General features: G+C 41.7%; 1 protein-coding gene and 1 long non-coding RNA gene across 2 annotated transcripts; one reads left to right on the top strand and one right to left on the bottom strand.

The window, feature by feature from the left end:
• Positions 1–183: 183 nt before the first annotated feature.
• prdx6 (peroxiredoxin 6) lies at positions 184–6,464 on the top strand. Its single transcript, XM_020080672.2, has 5 exons — positions 184–387; positions 2,589–2,745; positions 4,387–4,530; positions 5,293–5,439; positions 6,123–6,464. The coding sequence occupies exons 1-5, from the start codon at positions 296–298 to the stop codon at positions 6,246–6,248; spliced, it is 666 nt and encodes a 221-aa protein (XP_019936231.2). The 5' UTR covers positions 184–295; the 3' UTR covers positions 6,249–6,464.
• Positions 457–2,631, bottom strand: LOC138407233 (uncharacterized). The gene is made up of 3 exons (XR_011240650.1): positions 2,499–2,631; positions 2,304–2,367; positions 457–560 (listed from the first exon to the last, which is right to left on the bottom strand). It is a non-coding gene; the product is annotated as an uncharacterized lncRNA (long non-coding RNA).
• Positions 6,465–24,734: the final 18,270 nt, after the last annotated feature.

The following is a 24,734-nucleotide window of genomic DNA, read 5'->3' as shown; positions in this document are numbered from 1 at the left end:
CACATAAGTGAAGTGTCAATGATTTGTACTGTGCATGCTACACACTTTAAATCCAGTAAATTGACTTTTTGATTATTTTACATTATTTGTTATGCCTTCGATACATTTCTGCTGGTGTGTCGAATCAGTCAAATTGATATCAGATTTCTTTTTTCATGGTTGGTGGAGGAGCTACGTCACTGAGCTATAGTCCCTCCCCTTCCGGGTCCAATCATGTGGTGCAGCTCTCACCAGTGAACACAGTGTACTTGAGTCTTTTCTCTGACCTGTGATCAGCAGCCACTCACACGGGAACATGCCTGGACTTCTGCTGGGAGACGTGTTCCCCAACTTCGAGGCCGACACCACCATCGGCAGGATCAAGTTCCACGATTTCCTGGGCAGCTCGTAAGTGCGCAGGCTCCATCCACTCACTGGCATGATCACTGCAGTCTCATTTATTCTGAGTTTGAGCTGGCTTTTGAAAAGCAGTTGAATCGATTGTGCAACGTTGCATTGAGCCACACGGTGTGTTTACGTGAAGGCTTGAAGTCGGACCGAGGATCTGACACGTGTCTGATCTGTTGAAGGATTAAGAGTTAAAAGAGCAGATCGCGTGATTGAACCAGGAGGTGACGGTGACTGGAGTGACACCTGCTGGCTGAATGAGACAGGCTCACATAAGCGTGAGACTTGGATCAGATCATGCAATTTAAAAAGAGTGCAGTTAAAATATGAAATAAGTGCTAAAGTAACAATGCAGCGTAAGAAATAAGTATTTATTTAGTCAAGGTGAAGTCAAACAGGAAAGTCTTCAGCATTGATTTAAAATAACTTAGTGCAGTGAACCTGATTATTAGAAAAGCATATTACAACATCAGTGTGATCCAACAATAAAACTAATAATGTAATAGGTGAATCTCTTCAAGCTTTACCCTTTGCATTTTACTCGAGTACCTATTTCTACAAATATTAATATAATATCATTTCCATATGTATTGAAAGATTAGTCTTATGTACATATTCTCATGTACATAAGACCTCATGCTAATATAAAGAGTGATTTTCCCTTGTATGGGATCAATAAATCTTATCTTTGTGTTTTTAAATAGCTTAGATTAACAAACTTGTTTCAGCTGCAGACTCCAGGCGCTTCATTAGCGAGATGTTGCCAGAGTCAGGACAAGGCCTGTATTGTTTGGAGTGGACATGGGACAGTGCCTCGCTGCCTGTTGGAATTCACTCTGATCTAAAACCCTGTTCACCTCAGCACTGGGTTTGTAAATGCAGATAAAAGAAGGCATTTGAAGATTTTATAGACTAAATGTTTTACTAAAATAATCAAAATAACACATTGATAATATGGCAGCTTTACGTCTTTGGACCCTCAATGGATGAGCAGATATGGTGTTACATCAATGACCCTGTAGTTTCCAGTCAGACATACTTGAACTATTATGCTGAAAGTGTCTATTTATCAGTGTAAGGACTCTGCTCAGTTATATTCCTTCTTTCCTGTTTCAATGAGAGAGACGACAGTCTGTTGTAATTGTGTCCTAGTTTTCCAGCTTCTCATTGTTGTTCAGCAAAGGCTGGTCGAGCTCATGTCTACCAGTGGGAGTCAGTCAAATGGAAAGATAGCTTTGAGAACAGCTAATGTCCACTATGTTGTTCGACGGTTTAAATTAACACCAGCTTCCAGTTTGTTCCACTTGAACCAACTAGTTCCACTCTAATCCAGGCCTCTGGTCACTCTATAATAAAGTGATCACAATGCCTGTGAGGAGGAGCTCTTCTGTTGCCTCTACCCCATGTGACACTACATTACAAAACACTGAGGAGAATCATGAGAGGGAAGAAACTTGTGTGATTTTCAGGCAATTATATGCCCAACATCCATTAACAATCATTGGTGCACAGCCCACAAAGAAGCCACACAATGAATATATCTTTGAAAGTGTTTCCTTGTCCAACCACATTACATATTTATTGTTAGTTTTATTAGTAGTGTGGCTACAAAAAAAAAAAGCCTACTGACAGGACAGGGGGAAAGTTACATATTAGCTGGGGCCAATGCCCCCCTGGCCGCATCCCTGCATTCACCCGTGATCCTGTTGACTAAACTCACACCTCTTTCTCCTATCAGTCTGTTTGACTCTTTGTCAATCATGAAATTCTGGACTTTATGTGTCCCTGATAAGAATATGTGTGTGCATCAATTCATTAGTAGAGAAAACACACAAGACAGAACAAATGCAAACATTTAATACCTCAAATTCCATCTGTGTAAATGCACAGCAGTGAAATCTTCATACGCTACTCACCTTTTTGGTGTTTCTTGTTTTTGTTGCCTGTGAAGATATGTAGAACTCCTGAAGACATCATGTCCTGAATGATTGAGACCGAGAGTTTAGTGAATGTTGTCTGTTTCTGTGTAGCTCTTGGCGTCATATAACATGTGGCTACTTGAACTTGAACCTATAGCAGGACATAACACGGCCACTCAATAAAAATCGAACCTTAACACTGGATCACAATGACCTTGGTGCTTTATCAATACAACTTTTGTTCCATGCTGAGGTTTCTGATGTGTATCCTATCCTCTGCAGGTGGGGTGTCCTGTTCTCCCACCCAAAGGACTTCACTCCGGTCTGCACCACAGAACTGGCCTGTGCCGCCAAGGTCAGCGATGAGTTCAAGAAACGTGGTGTGAAGATGATCGCCCTGTCCATTGACAGTGTTGAGGATCACCACAACTGGAGCAAGGTCGGACACACACACACAGACACACACACACACACACACACACACACACACACACACACACACCATATAACTCTATTGCTGATTGATTGTGTTGTATCAGAGGTTGAAAAACAACTTTTAATCAGGTTAGACAACTGTGGCCAGAGTGAATTAATGATAGCATTTTTACTACTTTTATTATGAAACACTGACGTTGAAGCCTGCAGGTGGGTTATGATCTGGAAACATTAACCGTCATTTTGATGTCACTGTTCACCTATGTTTTATTATCCTTTAACTCCCCCTGTTAATCTGTTGTAGACAGGATCAATGTTTAACGTACATGTTTGTTGTCCTGTTTGCATTGTGATTTTAAAAAAACAAAAAAAAACAAAAAAAAAACCTTTCAGATTCTTCTTTAAATTTTAACGTACTAGAGTCACATTTTTGGTTTAAGAGTAGTTAAAAATGGTGTTATTGCCAAAAGTAGTTAATAAATAAAGAGAGTCCAGAGACTGAGACCTGCTGACAGTCAGTTAAATCCTGCGAGAAATGTGCTTCATTCTGTCAGTGTGGAGGAAAAATAAAATTTTGAACTTACAACATATTTTTATGACGGGTTTCAGTTGGTATGAATCAAAGCTGCTCACCGACAAATCCAGTAGCATCAGATCTGACGCTTACACAACTTTCAAATGCTGTAACTCCGGAAAATGCTTTTGAATAAAAATGCAGGGTTCAAAGCCAAATGAGTTAGTCAGATAATGGTCAATCTGTCTATTTGGATTTTATTGGATTAATATACATTTCTTTGTATTAGGTTTAAATTCAATAATTTTATTCAGGCTTTTGAATTAATTATATTGTAATAGTCTAATTAAATCAAATGTACTTAATTAAAATGTCATTAATTTAATTGAAGTTATTATAATTATTTTAAATCAAAGTTATAATTTTTTTAATTCAATAAAAAAACAAATGAAATAGTTAAAAATAATCTCATATTTTATAATTTAATTCATTTGCACGTAAACAATGTTATTGATTTCATTTGATGATATCTAATCTAAACCAATCCTTCAAATCCAATCATGTATCTGAACAGGTTTCAAGAGGAAACCTTGCCATTCAGGAGGATACAACACTTAGTGAATTTACACTCCAGAGTTTATAACTCTGTGGATTTATGAAATTAGACCTAATCCATCAGTCAGTATAATTATATAACCTGCTTCCAACTCTTAATAGTTCTGTAACTGTGCCTATGTTTGGGGAAACGAAGGAGTCAAACTTTCATGGTTAATCTCCACCCTCGGCACAGAGGGAATTCACTCTTGATTGATTTTTAACTGGGTTGCCACATTACAACAACGCCTCCTCAGACAGACCAGTGATTGGTCCAAGTTCACTGGACCAGCGTCAGTTTGTGGAGCAGTGGCGTCACTTGCTTCACTGCTAAAAACAAGAAAAACCCTAGATTATTTTTAATACCTATGGCATAGCAGGTTTGGTCATACAGTCACAGTACCTGAGCATGTAGTTCATAGTGACTTGTAACTTATTGCTGTTGTTAAGTCAGGATGGAGAGAATAAGTAACTGAGGATGATGATGATGATGACATACCCACTGACATAAACCCTGTGTCCCCTCTCTGTGTGTAGGATGTGATGGCATTCAACAGTCAGGCGGAAAGTGCTCTGCCCTTCCCCATCATCGCTGATCATAAGAGAGCGCTGTCCGTTCAGCTGGGCATGCTGGACCCCGATGAGATCGACAAGGATGGAATGCCCCTCACTGCTCGCTGTGTAAGAAACCAGTCCCCCTGTTTACTTGTACTAAAATGTATCCTCTTCACCAGTGTATCATCACAAAAACAAAGACCAAAAGACACTGATCAAAGTTTCCTGTGAGAGTCTGTGGTCCAAACAGTACAACAGCAATCACTTCCTCCTTTTCCTCTTGCTCCTACGGTTCCACTGTTTCCAAATTGTCCTCAGGCAAATACTCAATCATGCACTAACAGGAGCCACACAGTTTCCATAAATGCTGGGGTTTTATTTCTGCTCTTCACAAACAAAATTAAATGTCATCAGTCCTGCTGGAGCCGATGGTGCTTCATGGCGATCATAGTGAAACCACCAAGTTTTACTTCGCAGCAGTTTAAAACTATATAGCTACGTGCTTAAAAGCAGTGGTGGATGTAACTAAATACATGTATTTAGTTACTGTTATTTATTTTTTTCATTTACTTTTCACTTTTACTCCATTACATACACCAACAAATATCTAAACTCTACTCCACTTCATTTTACAATGCTGTGTGTTACATGTTCCCATTATTAAAATGATGGGGTGAAAACGAGATGGGAATTTACTTGTCAATCCAATTGAAGCAGGCTGGTAAAGTTAGACCCCTTTTCATACTTTAAGTATATTTAAAAGATATAGAAAGTGAATTTGATGAAAAAATATATAAATTCTTTAGGTGAGTAAAACATCATGCTATGTGCTTGTTTTTATGGACATGCTTGCATATGTTAAACCTTTGTGTTCTCAACCCACTTCAGGTGTTTGTGATTGGCCCTGATAAGAAGCTGAAGCTGTCCATCCTCTACCCGGCCACCACAGGGAGGAACTTTGACGAGCTGCTCAGAGTTATCGACTCTCTGCAGCTCACGGCACAGAAGAAGGTCGCCACACCGGTCGACTGGAAGGTACACACTCCAACTTTGTATTCCTATCTGTCAGCTGCCTGGTTATATTGGAATCAACAAGATGGATGCACAGTCCTCAGATTATGTCAAAACACTTAGATTAACTGTGCACACATCAAGAACATGGTGAGGACAGCGTGGACATCAGAAAAACATTATGATACACAGCCATCTCAGATGAAATATTATAATGAAAATAAAAGAAAACTTGCTATCAACATGGAGAAGTGATGAGTACTCAGCTGAGCTGACTGTGTCCTTGCTCCAGCTTCTTATTCAATTATTCTTATTCAAGATAACTTTTTTTTAAATTATTGCACAATCATGCACACACAGCACTACATGCAACTTGGGGGGAAATTTGCCGTCTGCATTTAACCCATACGTGTACACAGAACACAATACATACAGTGACCACACGGAGCAGCAGATACGAGAGTTTTTATCTTCTCATCTTAACATCAGCAAGAATCAGCAGCCAACAAGAGTCCATTCACTCTCAATAGGAACAAGAGTTAAATTCAAAATTCATGCATCACATCCAAACAAACACTTTTTTAGAGGCTATACTGAACAAAATGACCACAAGCCACACGTCTCAGGAGCCACATGAGGCAGCTGCACGAGTATCATCACAATGAAGGCTAGAACCACACTTATCTGTTCCTATATGTGTCTTTCAGCCCGGTGAGAAAGTCATGGTCATTCCCTCGCTCTCTGATAGTGAAGCTGCTGCTCTCTTCCCCAACGGTGTGACAACGAAAGAGGTGCCTTCTGGGAAGAAATACTTGCGCTACACTCAGCCCTGAAGACTTCATCCTTCTCTAACATAAAGCTCTTAGACCCAGACATCCTTGGCTGATAGGTCACATGTAGAACTAACCCACAGCATAGAAGTAGTCACCTGGTTCTGTGACAGGTGTGTAGTCGTGCCATTTGCCCAGCTATGAACTTAAGACATTCATCGTGTCATCATACAGTGCCTTGTTTACCATTCTTCAATAAAAAAAACTTTTTCACACTAACTGTCTGAGTCTTTGAACTGTTTCGGAAGGAAGAGGAAGTTTAACAGCAGCTTCTGCCACCACTAGGTGTCCTTCCACAAACCCGGCTGCATTTGCTGTAGAACCAGCGTTCAACAATAGATGGCAGTATATGCACAAAAGATTGGTGCGGCAGTGGCGTAGTCTGACAGCTCAATGGCTGAAAGCACCAACCTGCTCTCAAAAATAGTGGAAGGGAGTGGCATCACAGGAACATGACTAGTTTATTTACATTTCCTATTACTGATAAATCTACATTTTGCCTTATTATATTTCTTAGTGTAAACATTGAGCTCTCAAACCTTCCTGCTCAATACTTTTACTCAAGTACTGCAGTTAAATGCAAGTTTAAGGTACTTTAATCCATTTTCAGGTATTTTATACTATATTTCACATTTTGGAAGTAAATATTGTACTTTTTAGGTCATTATGTTTATCGGACACACGCAAAGATTTCAGGTAAAATACATGTGATAAAGTTACTCACTTTAATATCAATTTGAAGCCTGCACAGATTGATTTATTCATTATTTGACTAAAAACAGTAAAGATTAGGGAAAAGTCAGAAACCTCCATATATATTTTTAAGTAGTTAAGTTTTAATTTTCTTCTTTCATTTTTCATCACTTATTTCATAATCGTTTCGATTCATCTTGTCAATCCCAATCAAAATGCACATCTCTACTTCTTTCTTTTGTAGGATTTTGAATTCAGAACATTCAACAATAATTGAGTATTTTTACATTTTCTTATTGAAAGTAATGTCTTTCACTAGTTTAGTGCAGTTATTGTGAAGGCTTTAATGTGTTAAGGTTCAATTTCATCAACAGCACAGGCTCAAACAGTGATTACACAATAATAAATACATTTACCCTCATTAAGCTGATTAAAACTAGAATAAAGTGGAATCACCTGAGTAAATATAAACAAAAACATATTTGTATGAATACATAAAGCATCAATACCCCTCTGTATTTCAGAGACTGATGAAAGCCTGTAGTGAAGTTGTTTATTTAAGGCAAGATGAGATGGTTAAATCATCTCAGCAGGTCGACCTCAACTGTAGACAAGACACTGAAGCCAGGACTGAGGTGTAGGTTTCCCCCTTGAGTTATTCAACCCTTAAAACTGCACGGCTGAGAATCGTATGAATTACTTCAAGTAGTCCGATGGTGAGCACACACACACACACACACACACACACACACACACACACACTGTGGCCTTTGCATTCACTCTGAGTCGGAGGAATGCCGAGGTCAAACAGAAGAGATGGGATTGCACTTGTGCAGGGAGGGAGGCCTAGTGTGTGCAGAGCCAGATAAAATATCTGTGAGCCCTCCCTCTTTTCACTCCTGTCATACACACAATTTGAACAGGAATGTTATTCTTCTTCTATCTTCATCATCAGTTTCTCACTTAACACAGTCCACCCATAAAAGTGAAGAGGTTTCCTTTCTGTCTCAATTGCAGATGTAGAGATTGGATAAAATGGCATCTATGTGCAGGTAAAAAAAGCAATATTCCATTCTCCTCAATAAAAAAGCTGTTTTCTGATGAAGATACATGTATTCATGAGGGGACCCGTGCTCTCTACCTCCTCCGTCTGTTCTCCCTCTCTGGTGGCTGTTTTGTCCCCAGGAGTCTTCCACACTAACACCCACAGAAACGCACTGTATACAGATCAAATGCATTTCTCAAATTCCAGACGACAATAGCCTGTGTCAGAGCATGAGAAGTGCTTTAGGTGTCAGACACTGGCTTCATTTCCAAGTACCAACTAACCCCACACCACCTCTGTTTCTCCCCCCTCCCTCCTCCCTCCTGTTCATCTGTCACTCCCTCACTTCTGGGCTATCGAGCCAGCTCACCCCACCTCGCCTCTGCAACACTAGTACATGTAATACAACACCAGCCAGGGCCAGGCCTCACAGGGCAAAACACACACAATACCAGCTGCTGCGCTCTCTCTCTTATCCTCTCTCTCTCTCTTTCTCTCTGTAATGCACACACACACACACACAGACACACACATACTCTCTCTACTTTGAGAGGAGAGGCCTCCTGTCAAACATGTCTTATCTCAGAGAAGATGTTTTCCTCACACACACACACACACACACACACACACACACACACACACACACACACACACACACACACACACACACACACACACACACACACACACACACACACTCCAGTTGTACTTGGGAATGGTGACCAGGGGACAATGCACACCAGCTAAAGAAGCTTCATGTTAGTAGCTGCTACAGTAACATTCATGCATCTGGCTGCATTTAGAGACTTAAAGGAATAGTTTTAATAGTTGGGGAAATACAGTTATTTGCTTCGTTGCCAACAGGCAGATGTGTACATTGATACCATTCTGCTCAAACCACAGCCAGCAGCTGGGGAGCATACCTTAGGGAAAAGAGTGTAAACAGTGGGAAACAGCTTAGCCCTCTCTCAGAGGGAAACACATTCTTAACAGTGCATTAAAGTCTAAAGTACAATCATTAACATGAATTTGTTCTACACTTTAAAAATGACAATATGTGATTCTGCATAAAAACCTGGATAGGATAGGGCATGTTAATGATTTTTAGATGTGTTGGTACATTTTGTTTGGACAGAGCAGGCCGCACAGTTGCCTCCCCCCTTCCAATCTTTATGCAATGCTAAGCTGTGCTAACCAGCTGCTGGCTATAAATTCAGTGTACACATATGAGTCTCCTCATCTGACTCTCAGCAGGAAAGCAAGTAAGCATATTTCCCAGAATGCCTTCAAAGGTGTAGCAGATCTTTGACGTGGGGAGGTTACAGAACACAAACAACATGCGCACGCACACACACACACACACACACACACACACACACACACACACACACACACACACACTCAGTGTGTATGTTTCGATGTATGGGTGTTTATTCATGAGCTTACTATGGAAGAGGTCATTATTCCCATGCTGTTTGCCAGGCTTTGACTTCCTCACCTGAAGCTGCCCATGACCTGCAGGTTAACAAGCCAGAGACCAGAGCAGCTACACAAGGTCCACATGCGCATTTGCTCACACATACTCTGAGCTTTGGCTTGATGCTTTCCAGACGCGCCCCCGGCCTCTCTCCCTCCTACATTGCCTGGCACCCTCGCCTGCCCCACTATCCACGTCTCACACACACTGGAACACACAAGTACACACAAGCACCTCCCCCATCTCACCCAACTCTGCTTATCAGAGTTTATGCTTCTTCTGAAGAGACAAAAGCACGACACAGTCTCAGTTTCTTCCTCATTCATGCTGCTGCTTAATCTACCTTATTATTCAGAGCTGTTTACTTCTGAACCTCTAAAATTGTTTCTGTGCACCAACTTACCAAGTGGGATAAAGATAGAAGTACTGATAGAGATGACAAGACTGAAGGTCACACAGACAAACCTGCATGCTGACCTGAGGATTTGGCTGAACTTTAAGGAGCATTAAGCTCATCGCAGTCCACACTCACCCTTGAGCTTTCCTCACTCCTGCCAGTGCCTTTCAGCAGACTCACACACGCCTGCACACACAGAGGTGAAGACATAGTGATAAAAGTGATGAAAGTGTATGATCCGAGTGCCGAGATAAATGCCATTGTTTTGATGGCACCTCGTAAATACAACATCGAGACAGGCTATTACTGCAGAACAGGTTAGAGCCAGTTAGTGCTCTGTAGAAGCGGGGTGATAAATGAGAAGGTAAAAGTGCAATCACTCTCCGTGCTTATCTTTATCTCTCTCTATTAATATCACTGTCTTTCTCTTGCTTTTTACTCCCCCCTTTCTCTCTATTAGAGACACATTGATCACCAGCCACTGGCATATCACCTGAGTAATGGCGAAGGGTGTCTGGGCTTTTAAACAAACCCTGCACAGCGCCAACAGCTTTATCACAGCGACAAGGCAAATGGCTGCTCACATAATAAAGTGAGCCTCTTTATGTGTGTGTGTGGGTGCATTTGTGATCATAATGCAGGGGTGTATGCCATTAGGAGGAGACATCAAACACAACCTAATGTGAAACACAGACCACCAGCTAGGCCTCAAAAAGAAGCACTACTACTCAAGACATAATATGTTCAAGCGTTTATCATTTTAAGAATAATTTATTTTCCCTTTAGCTTTAAAAGAACAGACTTTGCTGATTTGCTTTCTTGCTAAGACTACATCAGAGGATTGATACCACGTTTATTGCTGTTAAATTTGAGCATTAAGACTGGACACAGAGGGAAAACATATAGTCTGGCTAACAAAATAATGTTAAATTGATGTTAACATAATGCTAGATTGTTTTGTATTTGATTAAACAAATATATAACTTAGTAAATAGTAAATGTTAAAGGGGTCATCACCAGACAGAGTTAGGCTAACTCTTTCCACCTGTTTCCAGTCTATGTGCTAAGCTAAGCTAAACACTTCTACTGGCTTTAGCTACATATTTAACATAACACACATGAGACTGGTATCCGTCTTTTTATCGAACTTTTGGCAAGTAAGCAAATAAAGGTATTTCTCAGTATAACAAACCATTTTCAATGGTGGAAAAATCATGAAAGATTTTCCTATTGTCCCAGAATTGTTCAGATTCCCGTAAATCTAAGGATTTCCACTGTGACACCATCAACAATGTTTTCTTGGTTTAAAAAGGGCTTCAGAAAATTGGCTCCCCATCATGTGTTTTCATCATAAAATAAAGCTGGACTATGCAGCTCCACTTCTTCCCACTATCCAGGAATGATGCCAAAGTATCCTGGATATGAATGCTACCATCTTGCACATGTGGGCCAGAGTCAAAACAATTCATGTGCTTGACCAATTATGAATCTTAGCTGTCAATCATCAATCTAAAATAAAAAATTATAATTTCTGAGAATGTTTTTTTATGTGTATTTCTTATAATTATTTTTTTGGTTTTTTGGTCCATGTCCCATCCACTGACATGGAGGAGGCTGGATTTATGACCTATACTGCAGCCAGCCACCAGGTGGCAATCAAAACACTTTGGCTTCACTTTTGGGGGCCGTAATGACATCCATCTTTGTGTACTGTCTATGGTTTGCAGTTATGACTTTTATGAGTTAATGAGTAAAATATTTATCCAGTGAAAAAATTCAGGAACCAGTGACAACAATAACAAGCAACTTGACCAAGAACAGGACCTGATTCAATTCCTCCTCATGCTGTTGTCCTCACACAGAAACCTGACTCAAACCTTACAGGAAAGGAGGTGGAGACGCCAAAAACTAAACAAAATAAAGCAAAAAGGAAAAAGATAGAGACCCCACAATTCCCAAACCCTGTTGCTGTTTTTTATCCTCTGTGTTCTTTTCCACTGATGGTTTATTTTTCTTAAAGCAGAGGGCAGTCGATGTGAGAGGGCAAAGGGAATGTGCTTGTGAAACTCTATCGCTGAAGGGAGACAGAGCGAGTGCCACGTTTGTGTGTGTGTGTATGTGCGTGATGCTGAGTGCGTGGCAGTTTGTGTGTGTTCAGTGTGATGTGGTGGAGCGAGTGGAGGAGGAGGAGGGGGCAGAGAATGGGTGGAGGCTGCCGCGGTGAAATTGAAAAAGTGAGAGCGAGGGTGAGCGAGAGACGTTGAGGAGAAAAAGAGAGGTGACATGGCGTTGCCGTAGCAACTGTTTAGGGTTTGGATTATTTTCCTCAACCATAATGGGCCTAGTTTGGAGCATAATGAAACCAGTCTGGCTTTCCTGGCTCTCACACTCTAAGTCATGTGCACTCACACACACACACACACACACACACACACACACACACACACACACACACACACACACACACACACACACACACACAGGCACACACACACACACACAGAACTGACAGAATAACAGATGTTTTGCTTTAGCACTTGTTTATGTTCATCCAACAGTGGGAGAGCAGAGCCATGGTTAACTATCAATTAAAGCCATGATCATAAAACAAGCACTTGTAAACACACACTGCCAACCTAACGTAGATCCAGGGAAAGACAAAAAGACCCTTTTGACATTATTATGATGACACATATATATCTGCCTGTTCTCTCCTTGATGGCGAGAACAATGTGAACGTTTTAGGATGTTAAAGTTCTCTCAAACTCTGGACACAGTTCCACCTTAAAACCACAGATACAAGACATGTCTTTGCTACACAGTTTACCGTCCTGGAAGGGAGACCTGTATATTCCTTTGTCATGTTTCAATGTAGCTTGTGGGCTTCACCTCACCGGGAACCAGTGAGTTTTCTGGGTTACTGCTTTCAATAAGTGCACTTATAAAACTTTGTGTGTTAATGGGGCTTTAAGCCAGAATATGTTACACATGGAGAGTAATAAGTCTCTGCGTGTGTGTTAAAGAAGTTTCGGAGGTTTGTGTCAGAGTGTGTGTACGTGCGTTAATGTCTCCTCTGTCTGAGTGTAATGAGCTCCCCTGGGCCCCCCCCCCCTTCACCTTCCATGCCTCCATCGTTCCCTCCCTTGTCCTCCTTTCCCCTAAACTTGGCCCTATTAACCCCTCAACCCCTCATGTTTATTTGAATAGGGGATGGTGGAGAGGAAAGGTGACTTGATGGCCTGTACACATGTTTATTTATACATAGGTAGGTCTGACTATACGAGGAGGAGGAAATTGGTTGGGGGGTTAAATGTTTGAGAGACTTTGGTTCATGTTTGGGAGCCACTGCGAAAAAAACACGAGAAAACAGCTTAGATGTCGGGTCAGTGGCTTCACACCTTGCACTGACCCAGTGGCCATGATGCTGAGGTGGACTTCACTGCTAACACACTGAGAGGTCACAGGCTGTTCAGGGAGGCTGCACATCTCCTCCAGCCTGCCCCAAATCTGTCTGCAGTCATGGGTCAGGAGCTGCCCTTTACTGGTGACTGTATGGTTGTAGCCCACCTGAGGGAGCAACTTTATCCAACTTTAACCAAAGTATACTACACACTCTGCACACTAGTATTCACATGTTCTCTGAAAAACGTCAGCATTTTACACTCACATTGATCCAACTTTTTAATTAATTAATTTATTGTTCACATATAAAAAGATTAAAGGCCCCTGACATGATTCTGAGACTTAAAGACACACTTTTTTCATATGTTAAAGGAATAGCAAGACATTTTTAAAAATACACTTTAGATGTTAGATGAGAAGATCAAATCCACTCTCATGTCTGTAGTAAATAGGAAGTTGGAATAAGCAGTCAGCTAGCTTAGCTTGGCATAAAGGCTGGAAACAGTCCAGGGCTGACTGTTTATATAGATGGATAAAAGTGAAGCCAAAGCACCTCGATCACACCCTGGTGGCCGGCTGCAGTATAGGTCATTAATCCTGTCTCCTCCATGTGGAATATGGATCAAATTTAAAAGTCACAGTACATGACACATTTTTCTCAAAGATGGTTTATGTCATTTTAGGTAGATCTTATAACACTGTACACATTTTTTCTGGTAAGTTTGGTTTAAATTAGTTTTTTGATTCTATGAAAATGGGGTAAAACGTCATGATTGACAACTGAGACTGGCTCGCAATTGGTTGAGGGCAAAGGGGCGAGGTTTGGCTCCATCCCCTAAATGAACTGCACAGACTTTGGCTCCAATTGTGCAAGATGTTCATATTCAGGATAGTTAGTCGTCATTACTGTACATGTCGTCCATCCTTTCATTCAGTCTGAGGACCAGGACAAAATCCTGTGATATTTTTTACACTTTGGTTCAAATAAACAAGAGAGAGGATGTTAATTTTAAACTTCAGATGTACTGGTAGATTGCTACTGTTCCCTTTAGCCAAAGCAAGGCTAGCTACTTCTTGACTTTATGCTAAGCTAAGCTATCTGCTGCTAACTTCAGCTTTATATTTATTATACAGACATGTGAGTGGTATCAAACTACTTAATATTAAAGGGGATTGAATTGAACAAAATTGATTTAACATATTCAAACTTCTGAACACTATTTTCCATTCATCCACAGAGGTTGGTCAGGAACAGAAAACATTTAAACACCTTTACTTCAGCTAAGGTGAGTGCCCTTCATGTTGTGGCATGTGAGCTTATCTGTCAACCCGAATAACAAACTGAAAGTCAAATATTTTCTGTTTGTTCTTGGATAAGGAACAATACTACCTGAATCAGAGGCAGCCAGTGCACAAATGTTAACAAAATGTGACTTGCTTGAGTAACCCTGGATATTTATGGAATTCTTGAAGGCCTTGTTGGTATTCATTCTTGAATTAGTATAGTATTTGTTCCAGGATTCTACGGTTGACTGTGTTATTTCCAAACTGTAAGTTAAAAGTTACTTCTGATTGCTTAACTGAGACAGACTATCATAAACACTGTGCCACAGGCTTATATATGATTTTTGGGAAGTGGGGGATGTGATTTAACACAAACCCCTATGATATTTGTTTTTTACACATCAGTACAGCGAGGAGTGAGGTGGGGCTTAAGGCCTCAGAATAGACTGTGACTTCAGTGGGGATTTCCCCTCTGCCTGAAACTCTGTCTGCTCTGTTGTCATTTGCACCCAATGCTGTATCCCCGCTCCCTCCACTGCCAGATAGTGGTAGGCATTTAGGCCTCTTATAGCAGGATTAGTGACATGCTGCCACCTCTGTGCACCTGATGTCTGTCTGGCCGCTTCAAGGTGATGACATCACACCTTTTTTTCTCTAGGATTTAGTAATAATAACTTGTGAAAATCTCTTTAGCTGCGTACGAAACCATTCACTACCCCCTACTCACTATATCTATGTAGAGGATGATATTGTGTGACATACAACAACAAAAACAACAACAACAACAACAAAAACGATATAATCTAATATACAATTTTAGATATATATTTTACACTTAAGTACTAATACGTTTTGGTAAAAGCCTGTTGAATGACCAAATTAAAATGTAGATATAAACTTGTTTAACTCAGTTTGTGCTGTGATGTGTTGCTCTGCTCTTATTTTACCATTACTCACAGATTTGTCTCATGCCTGTCATTAAAAAAAACATAGTGTCACACCATTACAAATATGAGGGACGTACACTAAAATGTCTGTAAATGCTGGCAAATATATCACTGTCTGTGTTTAACCTCATGACAATTCAGAAATATTAATTTGCATAAAAAAGAATGGAATCATCAGGGACACAAGGCTGAGATGTGCTGCCCTCTCTCCTCTCTTCTCTTGGCCATTTTTTCTCCTGTTAATGCCACAAACGCAATGCATGATGGTATATATTGCTTGGTTAGTGACCATCGTACAATGCAATGTGGGATACAATGAGCCCATAGGGTATAACATTTTTTACTAAACATTTGGACAGCTCTACAAAATGGCTAATTCACCATATAATGATTAGTGAGTGATTTTGTACACAGCCTCAGTCTGTCTTCCCTTTCTCCTTTGAAAAACAATGCTGCCCATGGATTAGAGTGTGAAAGGCCAAGCTATTTTGGAAGTGACAATCCTCATGAAAACTAGTAGGTAAGTCCTCTGTGCCGCCTGCCATGATAAATGCTGACACTAATCGTACTGATGGTGAAAGAGGGGGTGATAAATAAAAAAAGAAACAAACAGGGAAAAGAAATGTATTTTACAGACAAATGGGGACACTGAACGACAGACAGCAAAGTTAAGACAGGGCGATGCCAGCAGGAAATAGAATGAGGTGGATAGAGGTGAAAGGCAGACAGAAAAATCCCAGGTCTTTTCAAGTGTTGCCCAGCGTTGGTCAGGTCTCAGAGCTGCTGCCAGGGTGCAGTTCTCAGTGCCACTCCAGCACAGTGAGCCTTTGTAACTCTGGTGCTCCGTGGAGCTGAGGGCCAATCCAGCTGGCCCACACCCTGCCAGGTTCTCTCATGTCGGGCACTGACAATCAGGCACGGTGGGGCTTACAGTGGATGCTAGGGGAGTTTGAGTGTTTCTTACTTTAACTCTCCAAAATAGCAACAAAAATTGACTTGATACCATTTACAGGGCAAACTGGGCAAACACTACACATCACCGCTCCAGCATTTTAACAGCAAACAGATCCCCTTTTTAAATAGAGGTCTTTGTGTTATTGCATTCATTGTGGTTACTACTCTGCTGGGAGCTCTAAATACAGCACGAACAATACTTATACTGTCCCACATCGCATAGTGTTAAATACCAATACAAGCACACGGTGTTGAAAACCTCAAGCATGCCAGCTCAATATATTAACAGTTATGGAAAGTAACAAATTGCATATAACTGTTGTTTGTTTTATTCATTTGTTTACATTTTATTTTGTCTAAAAGAACAAATAGAACAAACAACTGTCCGTGCATATTTTTTCTGTCACCCTGTGCTCTGTCACTCTGATTGATTGAAGGGTTATTCTGCAACCAGGCCCTTTGGCAAATGAGAACTGGTATGGTGATGCCAGGCTAGCTGAGATATAGATGGAATATGTAATGCACCACCGCTTCACAACAAAAGAATCCATCAGTTTGGCTTTCTCCCATAGACTGTCTATAAAGATGGATGACGCTTTCAGTTCTTCCTCTCATTGATGTCAGCACACCACCTGAAAATTAACCTTGACAAGATTGAACTACTTTTCCTTCCAGGGAAGGGCTCTCCCACCCATGACCTGACTATTTCAATTGACATCTCCATGATAACCCCCAACCCAGACCGCAAGGAACCTGGGTGTGACTATCGTCATTCAACTCTCCCTTACCTGCAACATTTCTGCAACAACCCGCTCGTGTAGATGCTGCACAACATCAGGAGACTACGTCCCCTTCTCAATCAGAAGGCGGCACAGGTTCTGGTCCAGACTCTGGTCATCTCACACCTAGACTACTGCAACTCCCTCCTGGCTGGTCTACCTGCTAATGCTATGCGACCTCTGCAGCTGCTCGACTGGTCTTTAAACAACCTAAGTTCACTCATACCACATCAATCCCCCCCTCCCTTCACTGGTATCCCTCACTTGCATACCGTGCTGTGTACAGATCGGGTCCAGTCTACATCCAGGACAGGGTCAAACCTTACACCCCAGCCCGTCCACTCTGTGATTTTGTTTGGTGGTTTGCTCACAGTGAGGGAGCAGCAAGCTGATAGGTAGATGCAGAGCAAAGTAATGGAACGAGCTCCCCATTGACATCAGGACAGCAGAAAGTCTGCACATCTTCCGCCGCAGACTAAAGACACATCTCTTCCGACTACACACAAACAAAAAAAAGCAAATTGTACTTCACCTTCTTGTTGTTTTTGGTTTGTACCCTTATGGTTGAATGTACTTATTGTAAGTATCTTTGGATAAAAGTGTGAGCTAAATAAAATGTTATGTAGCAGTAATAGCATCAATGATGACCAGTCAGCTGTCAATCATGATAATTCACCCTGTATTTATAGAATATATATCTAAAACCAAACTTACCAGAAAAGTGTGATAGGAACTACCTAAAGTGACAGAAACCATCATTGATTTTTTTTTTTTTTTTTTTTTTTTTTACTTTAGCCCATGTCCCATCCACTAACATGGAGAAGACAGGGTTTATGATCCATACTATAACCAGGCACTAGGGGGGCAATCAACTTTAATTTGGTTTCACTTTTAAGGAGCTATGTCCTGTCCACTAAAATGGAGGAGGAAGGGTTTATGACCTATTCTGCAGCCAGCCGCCAGGGGGCGATCAAGATGATTTGGGTGAACTACCTAGGTGTGACATACTGTAGGTGTGAACATTAAATTAAATGTTTTACGTGTCAGCCTGTCCAGGTTTGACCTCGCTGCGAACGTGACCTGGATTCACTTTTTACCATCTGCCTCGTGGGTGTGGATCATGTACTACTGCAATCTGGATGCCATCCTGGACCTCTCAGAACAGCTTATCTCACTCCTACTTGGAAAAAATCGAGAATTTATGTGCTACATGATAGGGTTTTAATATTGCTGATACTGTTTGTGAAGGGAGGCCTTATTTATTACATCGCTAAATTCTTTCCCCATATGGAACCATCAGGTTTTTTTCACCTTATACAATGAAACAAAACAGTGGAGTTATCTTCAAGTCTGAGATGACCCCAGCTTCTCCATCCATAGCAACATTCATCATTAGTAATATGCAGCCTCTGACTGTTTTGTCAGAGTTAAGAGGTGCATATAAATCACTGCTCAAAATAAGGGAGATAACGGGTGAGGGGGGTTAACTACAACCTTTCAGCTCCTCCTCCTCTCCTCCCTCCCCTCCTTCTGCGAGATGCACAGATAAGAACAGACAATCCATTTCTTTCAACACAGTCAAGGAGGAAAAGAGTTTGAGTGATTAGCATGCTTATACACACAAGCACAAAGACGCACACAGACACACACACACATGAAAAGACTGTGACAGGAACATCTCAAGTGTGTTATCATCTCTCTTTATGAGACTCTGACAGGAAGCGAGCCTACAGTTTAAATTACATGTCTCTGTGTCCCCAAACCTGTCTGCTCAACAAAATAGTTGCTTCTTCTGCAAAACAAAGCCTTTCGTATTTTACGGTCAAGGAACAAGTTATTGCAGGTACAGGAAAACACACACACACATTGAAGTTTGTCCACAGCGTTGATATTTTAGTGATGGAGGTGTGTGTATAAAACAAGCAGACAGCTGAAAGGGCACTTTGCCACTTGGCATGTGGCCATTTTCCATTTAACATCCCCTCCTTTCTCCTCCATTTCACCCTGCGTGCACCAACTTGGCATTATTTTCAACTTGGTTCTCTCCCTCTCTTTGTAATGCACACTTTTAGATTGCAACATATCAATCCATCATGGAGGAGACGGTATATATAAAGGTACCCTGATCTGGCCAGTATTCCTAGGAGTAAAAAAGATTCTCTGCTGATGTTGGTGATCAAATCATCATTGCAGGCGTAGAGGAGGAATGAGGACAGATGTGGAGGGGGAACAAGCAGAGGGAAAGATTACCGGGACAGCTGCAGGTGGAGCAGCTACACTTACAACAGTTTGGCAGGAGTTCAGATTTCAGCTCTGTACTAGCCTTCTTCTCAGCTCCTCTCTTTCCTCTCACTGCTGTCAAATCAAGTTATTTTTTTAACCATCTTTTCTCCTCCGTTCGCCTCCAACCCTCCATCACCCAGTTAAACATCCCTCTCTTGCCATTTGCCAAAACCACAACACACATTTAAAGCTGGCATGCAGTCTGTTTGTGAAGGTCAGGTTTGATGTGACAGCAAGAGGGAGGAGGAAGAGGGTGGGAAGAGAGAGAGCTGTTTGAGCTGGCCATGATGCATGAGCCCTAAACAGGAGAAAGATGAAAGTCTATTATCGTGATGAAAACATGAGCACCGGCTCCTCAGATGTGGTCACCTGACACAGAGATGAGCCATCCCTTTTCTCAATCACCTCCGTTACCAACATGTGCGTCAGTGAATCTTTCACTTTGAACTGGGATACATCACATTTGTCATAGAGACATAGAGAACATATTCAAGAGTCTGTCTATTCTTTCTCATGATGCATTATGAAAGTGGAGTCTTTTCTCACAAAATAATTTAGGTTTCTGATGCAGCTTGGTGTCAAAGTAAAAGAATGAGTCAGAATTTGATGCAGTGCAATTGGATTTAAAGCCAAAAGTCAAATTGATCTTTTCACCCAGGACTCTTCCCCAATCTGGTGCCATTTGACCACTGCAGAAGAGGACACACGAAGATGATGTCAAACCTCAATAAATGGAACTCCATGTAGAAAGTGTTTATTTCATGTATTAATCTTGGGTGGAATGTTACGACTGCTACACATGGTAAAGTCATTCATAAATCATGAGCAATTTGGGTTCAGTATCTTGTCCAAGGTTTAAACCATCAACCTTGTGGTCAGTGGACAACTCTCTCTATCTCCTGATTCAAAGCCGTCCACAGTCTTATGTGATGATTTCATTCTGTCTCCCCAGTGGACGTTTAGGTCGAATGCTAACAGAATGTTGTGGAGTTTCTGGTCACTTCTGGGTTCCATCAGTTTGGGGCATGTGTCACAAGCGCCACAAGCTACCTTATAGCTTATGTGCCCAGATGTCGTCTGTGCAAGCAGCTTATTACAACGTATTGCATTTTATTGTGACCTCTAGTGGCTAAGTAAGTATGACAGGAGCCAAGGAGGAAGTTAGTTAGGAGGAAGGTTAGGTCAGCTTTAAGATGGGAGACCACTGATCGTCTCTCATGTGAAGCCAACAGTCTGACTTGCTTTTTTCATTGATGAACTTAATAACACATTGATTATTGTATTTAAGATGAAGATCCTTTGAGCGTATTTGAGCACAAACCACCATCTAACTCCTTAAACCCAACCACATTTCTTTGTATCTGAATTTAACCAAAGCGTGACAGTTCCCCACCCGCAACACCATGTTTATTATTGTTACCATGACAATGAAGGTCTGCGATGCCTGCTCTTGATGCACACCAATGGCTTGAATGGGTATATGGTCCAGATCTGTGCATAATTTTTCATTGCTGAGTTATATATTTTTTCTTTTTCTCTTTTACTCTTTTGTTTTACTGTTTCACACATATTTTACATTACATTTTATTTCACTCTGGACTGTTTCAGTGGGTATGTGTTTTAGAGAAATCCTGCAGCCTGTTCTTGACATGTATGGAGAATGTCCACAAAGGAGTCTCACAAAGGAAACACACCCACACACACACACACACACACACACACACTGATTCCCCAGTGGAAACCTGATCCCCTTCATATCGCCAGTTCAAACGCTGAAAGAAATGCAATTTAGAGGAGAAGCTTGGAAGCTCAAACAACAACGGCAGCAAAACCTAATGAACTTTGTGGGAAAAAGATGAAAAGAAATTAGTTACATGGCAGATATAATGTATGTGTGTGAGTCTGAATGATGACAAGTTCCCAGAGTGGTTTAACTTAAATGGAGCTGTGCTTCTCCGACTATTTTGGGAAGTAAAGGTCTGCACAGCATCCCCAAAGAGCTGAAACTGTGTATGTGTGCACGTGCTTATCTCAAAAATGCACTTATCTTCGTTTTTATCAAGCATAATGGTTTGTTAGGCTTTATATCATTGATTATAATGGCTGAGAAATGGTGTCCATGTGGTGAGAACCACGATACACTGAAACATTTACCGTGTTGTTGGTGAAAGCTAAACTCTGATTCAGTCCCACATGACCACTCCACAGTTCTGCTGTGCACAGCTATTGGAGAGTATCCATCAGGTTGGAGAAAGACACGACTGAAATAAGCAGCGTTTATTTCTATTTCAGATGGACAGATTTCCCTGTGAACTTTTAATAGCCCAAAAAACGCCTGGAGGAATGGATGATAGAACAAGGGACAAAGAAATGCAGCCAGGAAATGCAAGGAGGACAGGAGAGCAGCCCCCAAGCCTGAATCCCAACTAATCTATTTTCAAGGCCCAGGATCTTTGTGCTTTTTAATATTCCAAATGTAGAATAAAGTCCAGGACATTACTCATGTTTATTCCTCTCCATCAGCTGAATGGGCCCTGTAGCTGGCAGGTAGGCAGGCACTCTCACTGGAGCGGTGTGAGCCTGCCAAGCTATAAAAGCAGCCATAAAAATCACCTCCAGAACCAGCTCAGATGCTGACCATATGGCCGCGAGTTTAACAAGGACAAACTGCACCTCCTCACAGCTGCCTACTCTCTCGGGTTCAATCCTTCTCTCTTTCTAAATTTTTTTCCTCCGTGATCTCCTTCACATGTATCTGAGCTCGCTGCCTACTTTTCTGACTGGAAAGCTGAACAGCTACGGCTCCTCCACTTACTGACATTCTCTGTTATGTTGTTGCCATTGTCTCCAAAGCTTCTTTCAGACATGCACTGAACTCCAGACATTTTCCGGAAATTTTCCAGAGGACCTTTATGCAAAGGAAGGCAGAGGAAAATTTAGTAGTTCACAATTGTCTGCTCTTTCTCTCGTGAGAAATAAATCATCTACTCATTCAGATCTGTTTCTCCTAAACCCCCTTAAGGAGTAATAAGAAGCAAGAAAGATAAATCCAAGACACATTATCCTGACCAGGACTTCCTCTTCAGACTTGAATTTGATCACAGAGACAAATTTCAGATGTTATGGAGGCTCATGTTTAAACCAATCAAAGATGAGCATTTATATACTTAAAAAAGGATCAGGCCGAAAGAATAGGAGGGATATTTCTCTGCAGCTGAATTTAATATGTATGAAAATAGTTTGAATCTCACATTGACCTTAAATTCAACATTTTCCAACAATGAAGATTTTAGTCTACAAATAACCTCGTAGCAGCGATTCTCCATCTCCTGGGCCCCTTTACTTTTCAGTGAGGCTTTACGTCGGCCGCCCTGTCATTAGCCCTGAGCTTTAATTAATGGACACACCTGTCACCATACTGCACACACAAAGCAGGTCATAGCAAGGACGCTGGGGAATTCCCTCTAAAACTGCGGTGCACATCAGATTACCCACAGGTAGTTGTTGATCTGCTGCAAAGACAGCAGCGCCGTTGCTGTTGACGTTTCTCCCACAGGTGTTGCAGCACAAGTGGGAGTCGTCTCACTGGCATGCCTGTGTATGTTTGTACATGAAGCGCGGAGACCTGGGTGAGTGGATGGACAGCAATCCTAATGGAGCAATGCTATAGGATTTGTTCTGGTTGAGCAGAAGGAGAGGGGCGGCGGGTTTGTTGGTCGTCTGCCATGCTAACAAGCAGAGTTAAAAGCCCAGAGTGACAGCCCTATTAGAGGCTAATGGAGGCTGAGACAGCTGAGACCCTGACACACATATACACAAAAACACACACGTACACAACAAAAGACCACCACGCCCAAGAACAACCAAGCGACTCCCCCCTGGAGCTCCACCGCCTGTCTATACCTCCGTCCCTCCTGTCCTCCATCCCTGTAGTTAAAGATTTTTATGGGTGAGGGAGTGGTACATGGACAGGGAGATTGGATGGACTCTCATGCTATCAGCCGTCCCTGGAGGTAACGAAAGGTCAAGGACTCTCATTTTTCATCTCAGACAATTACCCTCCCATTCCGACCTGGCTTCCCTCTGCCTCTCCATCGAGCCCTCTTACCCTGCCATGCTCCACCCAGTCCTCTAATCGCATTCATTCTGCCTTACATGAACACACACTCGCTCCCTGTGCACACATGCAGGCAAACAGACCCGCACTCTGTCCTTCAAATGATCATCTGAATTAGGATGACAAAATGCAACTGTTCAATAAAACAAGAGTCAAGTCTGATAAAAAAAGAAAAAGGAAAATTCCACTCAAATTAACATTCCTCTTTCTCCAGATATCCTCCCAGTGGCTGGCATAATTCATGTGTGCTCTGGGCAGCAGCAGACTAGCAGACGGCACTGGTCTCCCTGCTGTACTCAGTCCTGGGAAGATGTCTGAATGTCTGGGACTGTGGTGCGGCTGTGTGTTTGGGTGACCCGGGGGTACAGTCCAGATAAATTCCCGAGGGGGAGAGAGACTTGAGCAAGGCCTGACCTTCTGGCACGCTGTGGTATGCTAAATATGTAGCAGGAAACAAGCTGAACATCTATCTGTCCACATAAAAAGGGGGACTGTTTGCCTGCAGGCTATAGGATACGAAGAGACGCTACAGAGGTTAGAGAGCTGCACTGCTTCTGTAGCTGTCAAATGTGTGTGTGTGTGTATGTGTGTGAGAGAGAGCTGGGATGCACAAGGGGGTTTGCGAGGCGTGGGTGATGTTGGCGATTACTTCTAAGAGGGACCACAATTAACCCTTAGCTTCTCTGTGACCCTCTCATTCTCATACTTAACCTCTGCAGAGGTCAGAGGACAACAGGCTCTAAGTGGCCAGTAGGTCTCTAACTGGGCAATTCACAAATTAATCTGTAACAGTGAGAAGGAAACAGAGGCCCATAGAGGAGAAGGAGCAAAGCTGCACTGGCCAAAACACATTTTGTGCCAATGATTCAGTTCGGCTCAGACAGGTGGAAGAAGTTGTTCAGAACAGGAGATGACAAGAGGTGAGAATGGCTGCTTTCAGACATGCACATAACTGCTTACATTTTCCTGACACGTTCTGGAGAAGCTGTGAGAAACACAAATATCCAATACAATCGCCCACTGCAATTTCACTAAAGTGCTGATTTAACCAGAAAATAGTTGACCCTTTACAGAACTTAATAGTTTATATTCATAATTTTGAGAAATGTAT

The sequence above is a fragment of the Paralichthys olivaceus genome, chromosome 3, assembly GCF_024713975.1.
Source record: "Paralichthys olivaceus isolate ysfri-2021 chromosome 3, ASM2471397v2, whole genome shotgun sequence".
In the NCBI taxonomy this organism is placed as follows: domain Eukaryota; kingdom Metazoa; phylum Chordata; class Actinopteri; order Pleuronectiformes; family Paralichthyidae; genus Paralichthys; species Paralichthys olivaceus.
The sequence above is the reverse complement of the archived record's forward strand: the minus strand, read 5'-3'. Positions and strand labels throughout refer to the sequence as shown.

Coding starts and splice junctions, on each gene's coding strand:
- prdx6 (XM_020080672.2), top strand. CDS start 296: ATGCCTGGACTTCTGCTGGGAGACGTGTTCCCCAACTTCGAGGCCGAC. Junction 388..2,588: donor CACGATTTCCTGGGCAGCTC/GTAAGTGCGCAG, acceptor TATCCTCTGCAG/GTGGGGTGTCCTGTTCTCCC. Junction 4,531..5,292: donor TGCCCCTCACTGCTCGCTGT/GTAAGAAACCAG, acceptor AACCCACTTCAG/GTGTTTGTGATTGGCCCTGA.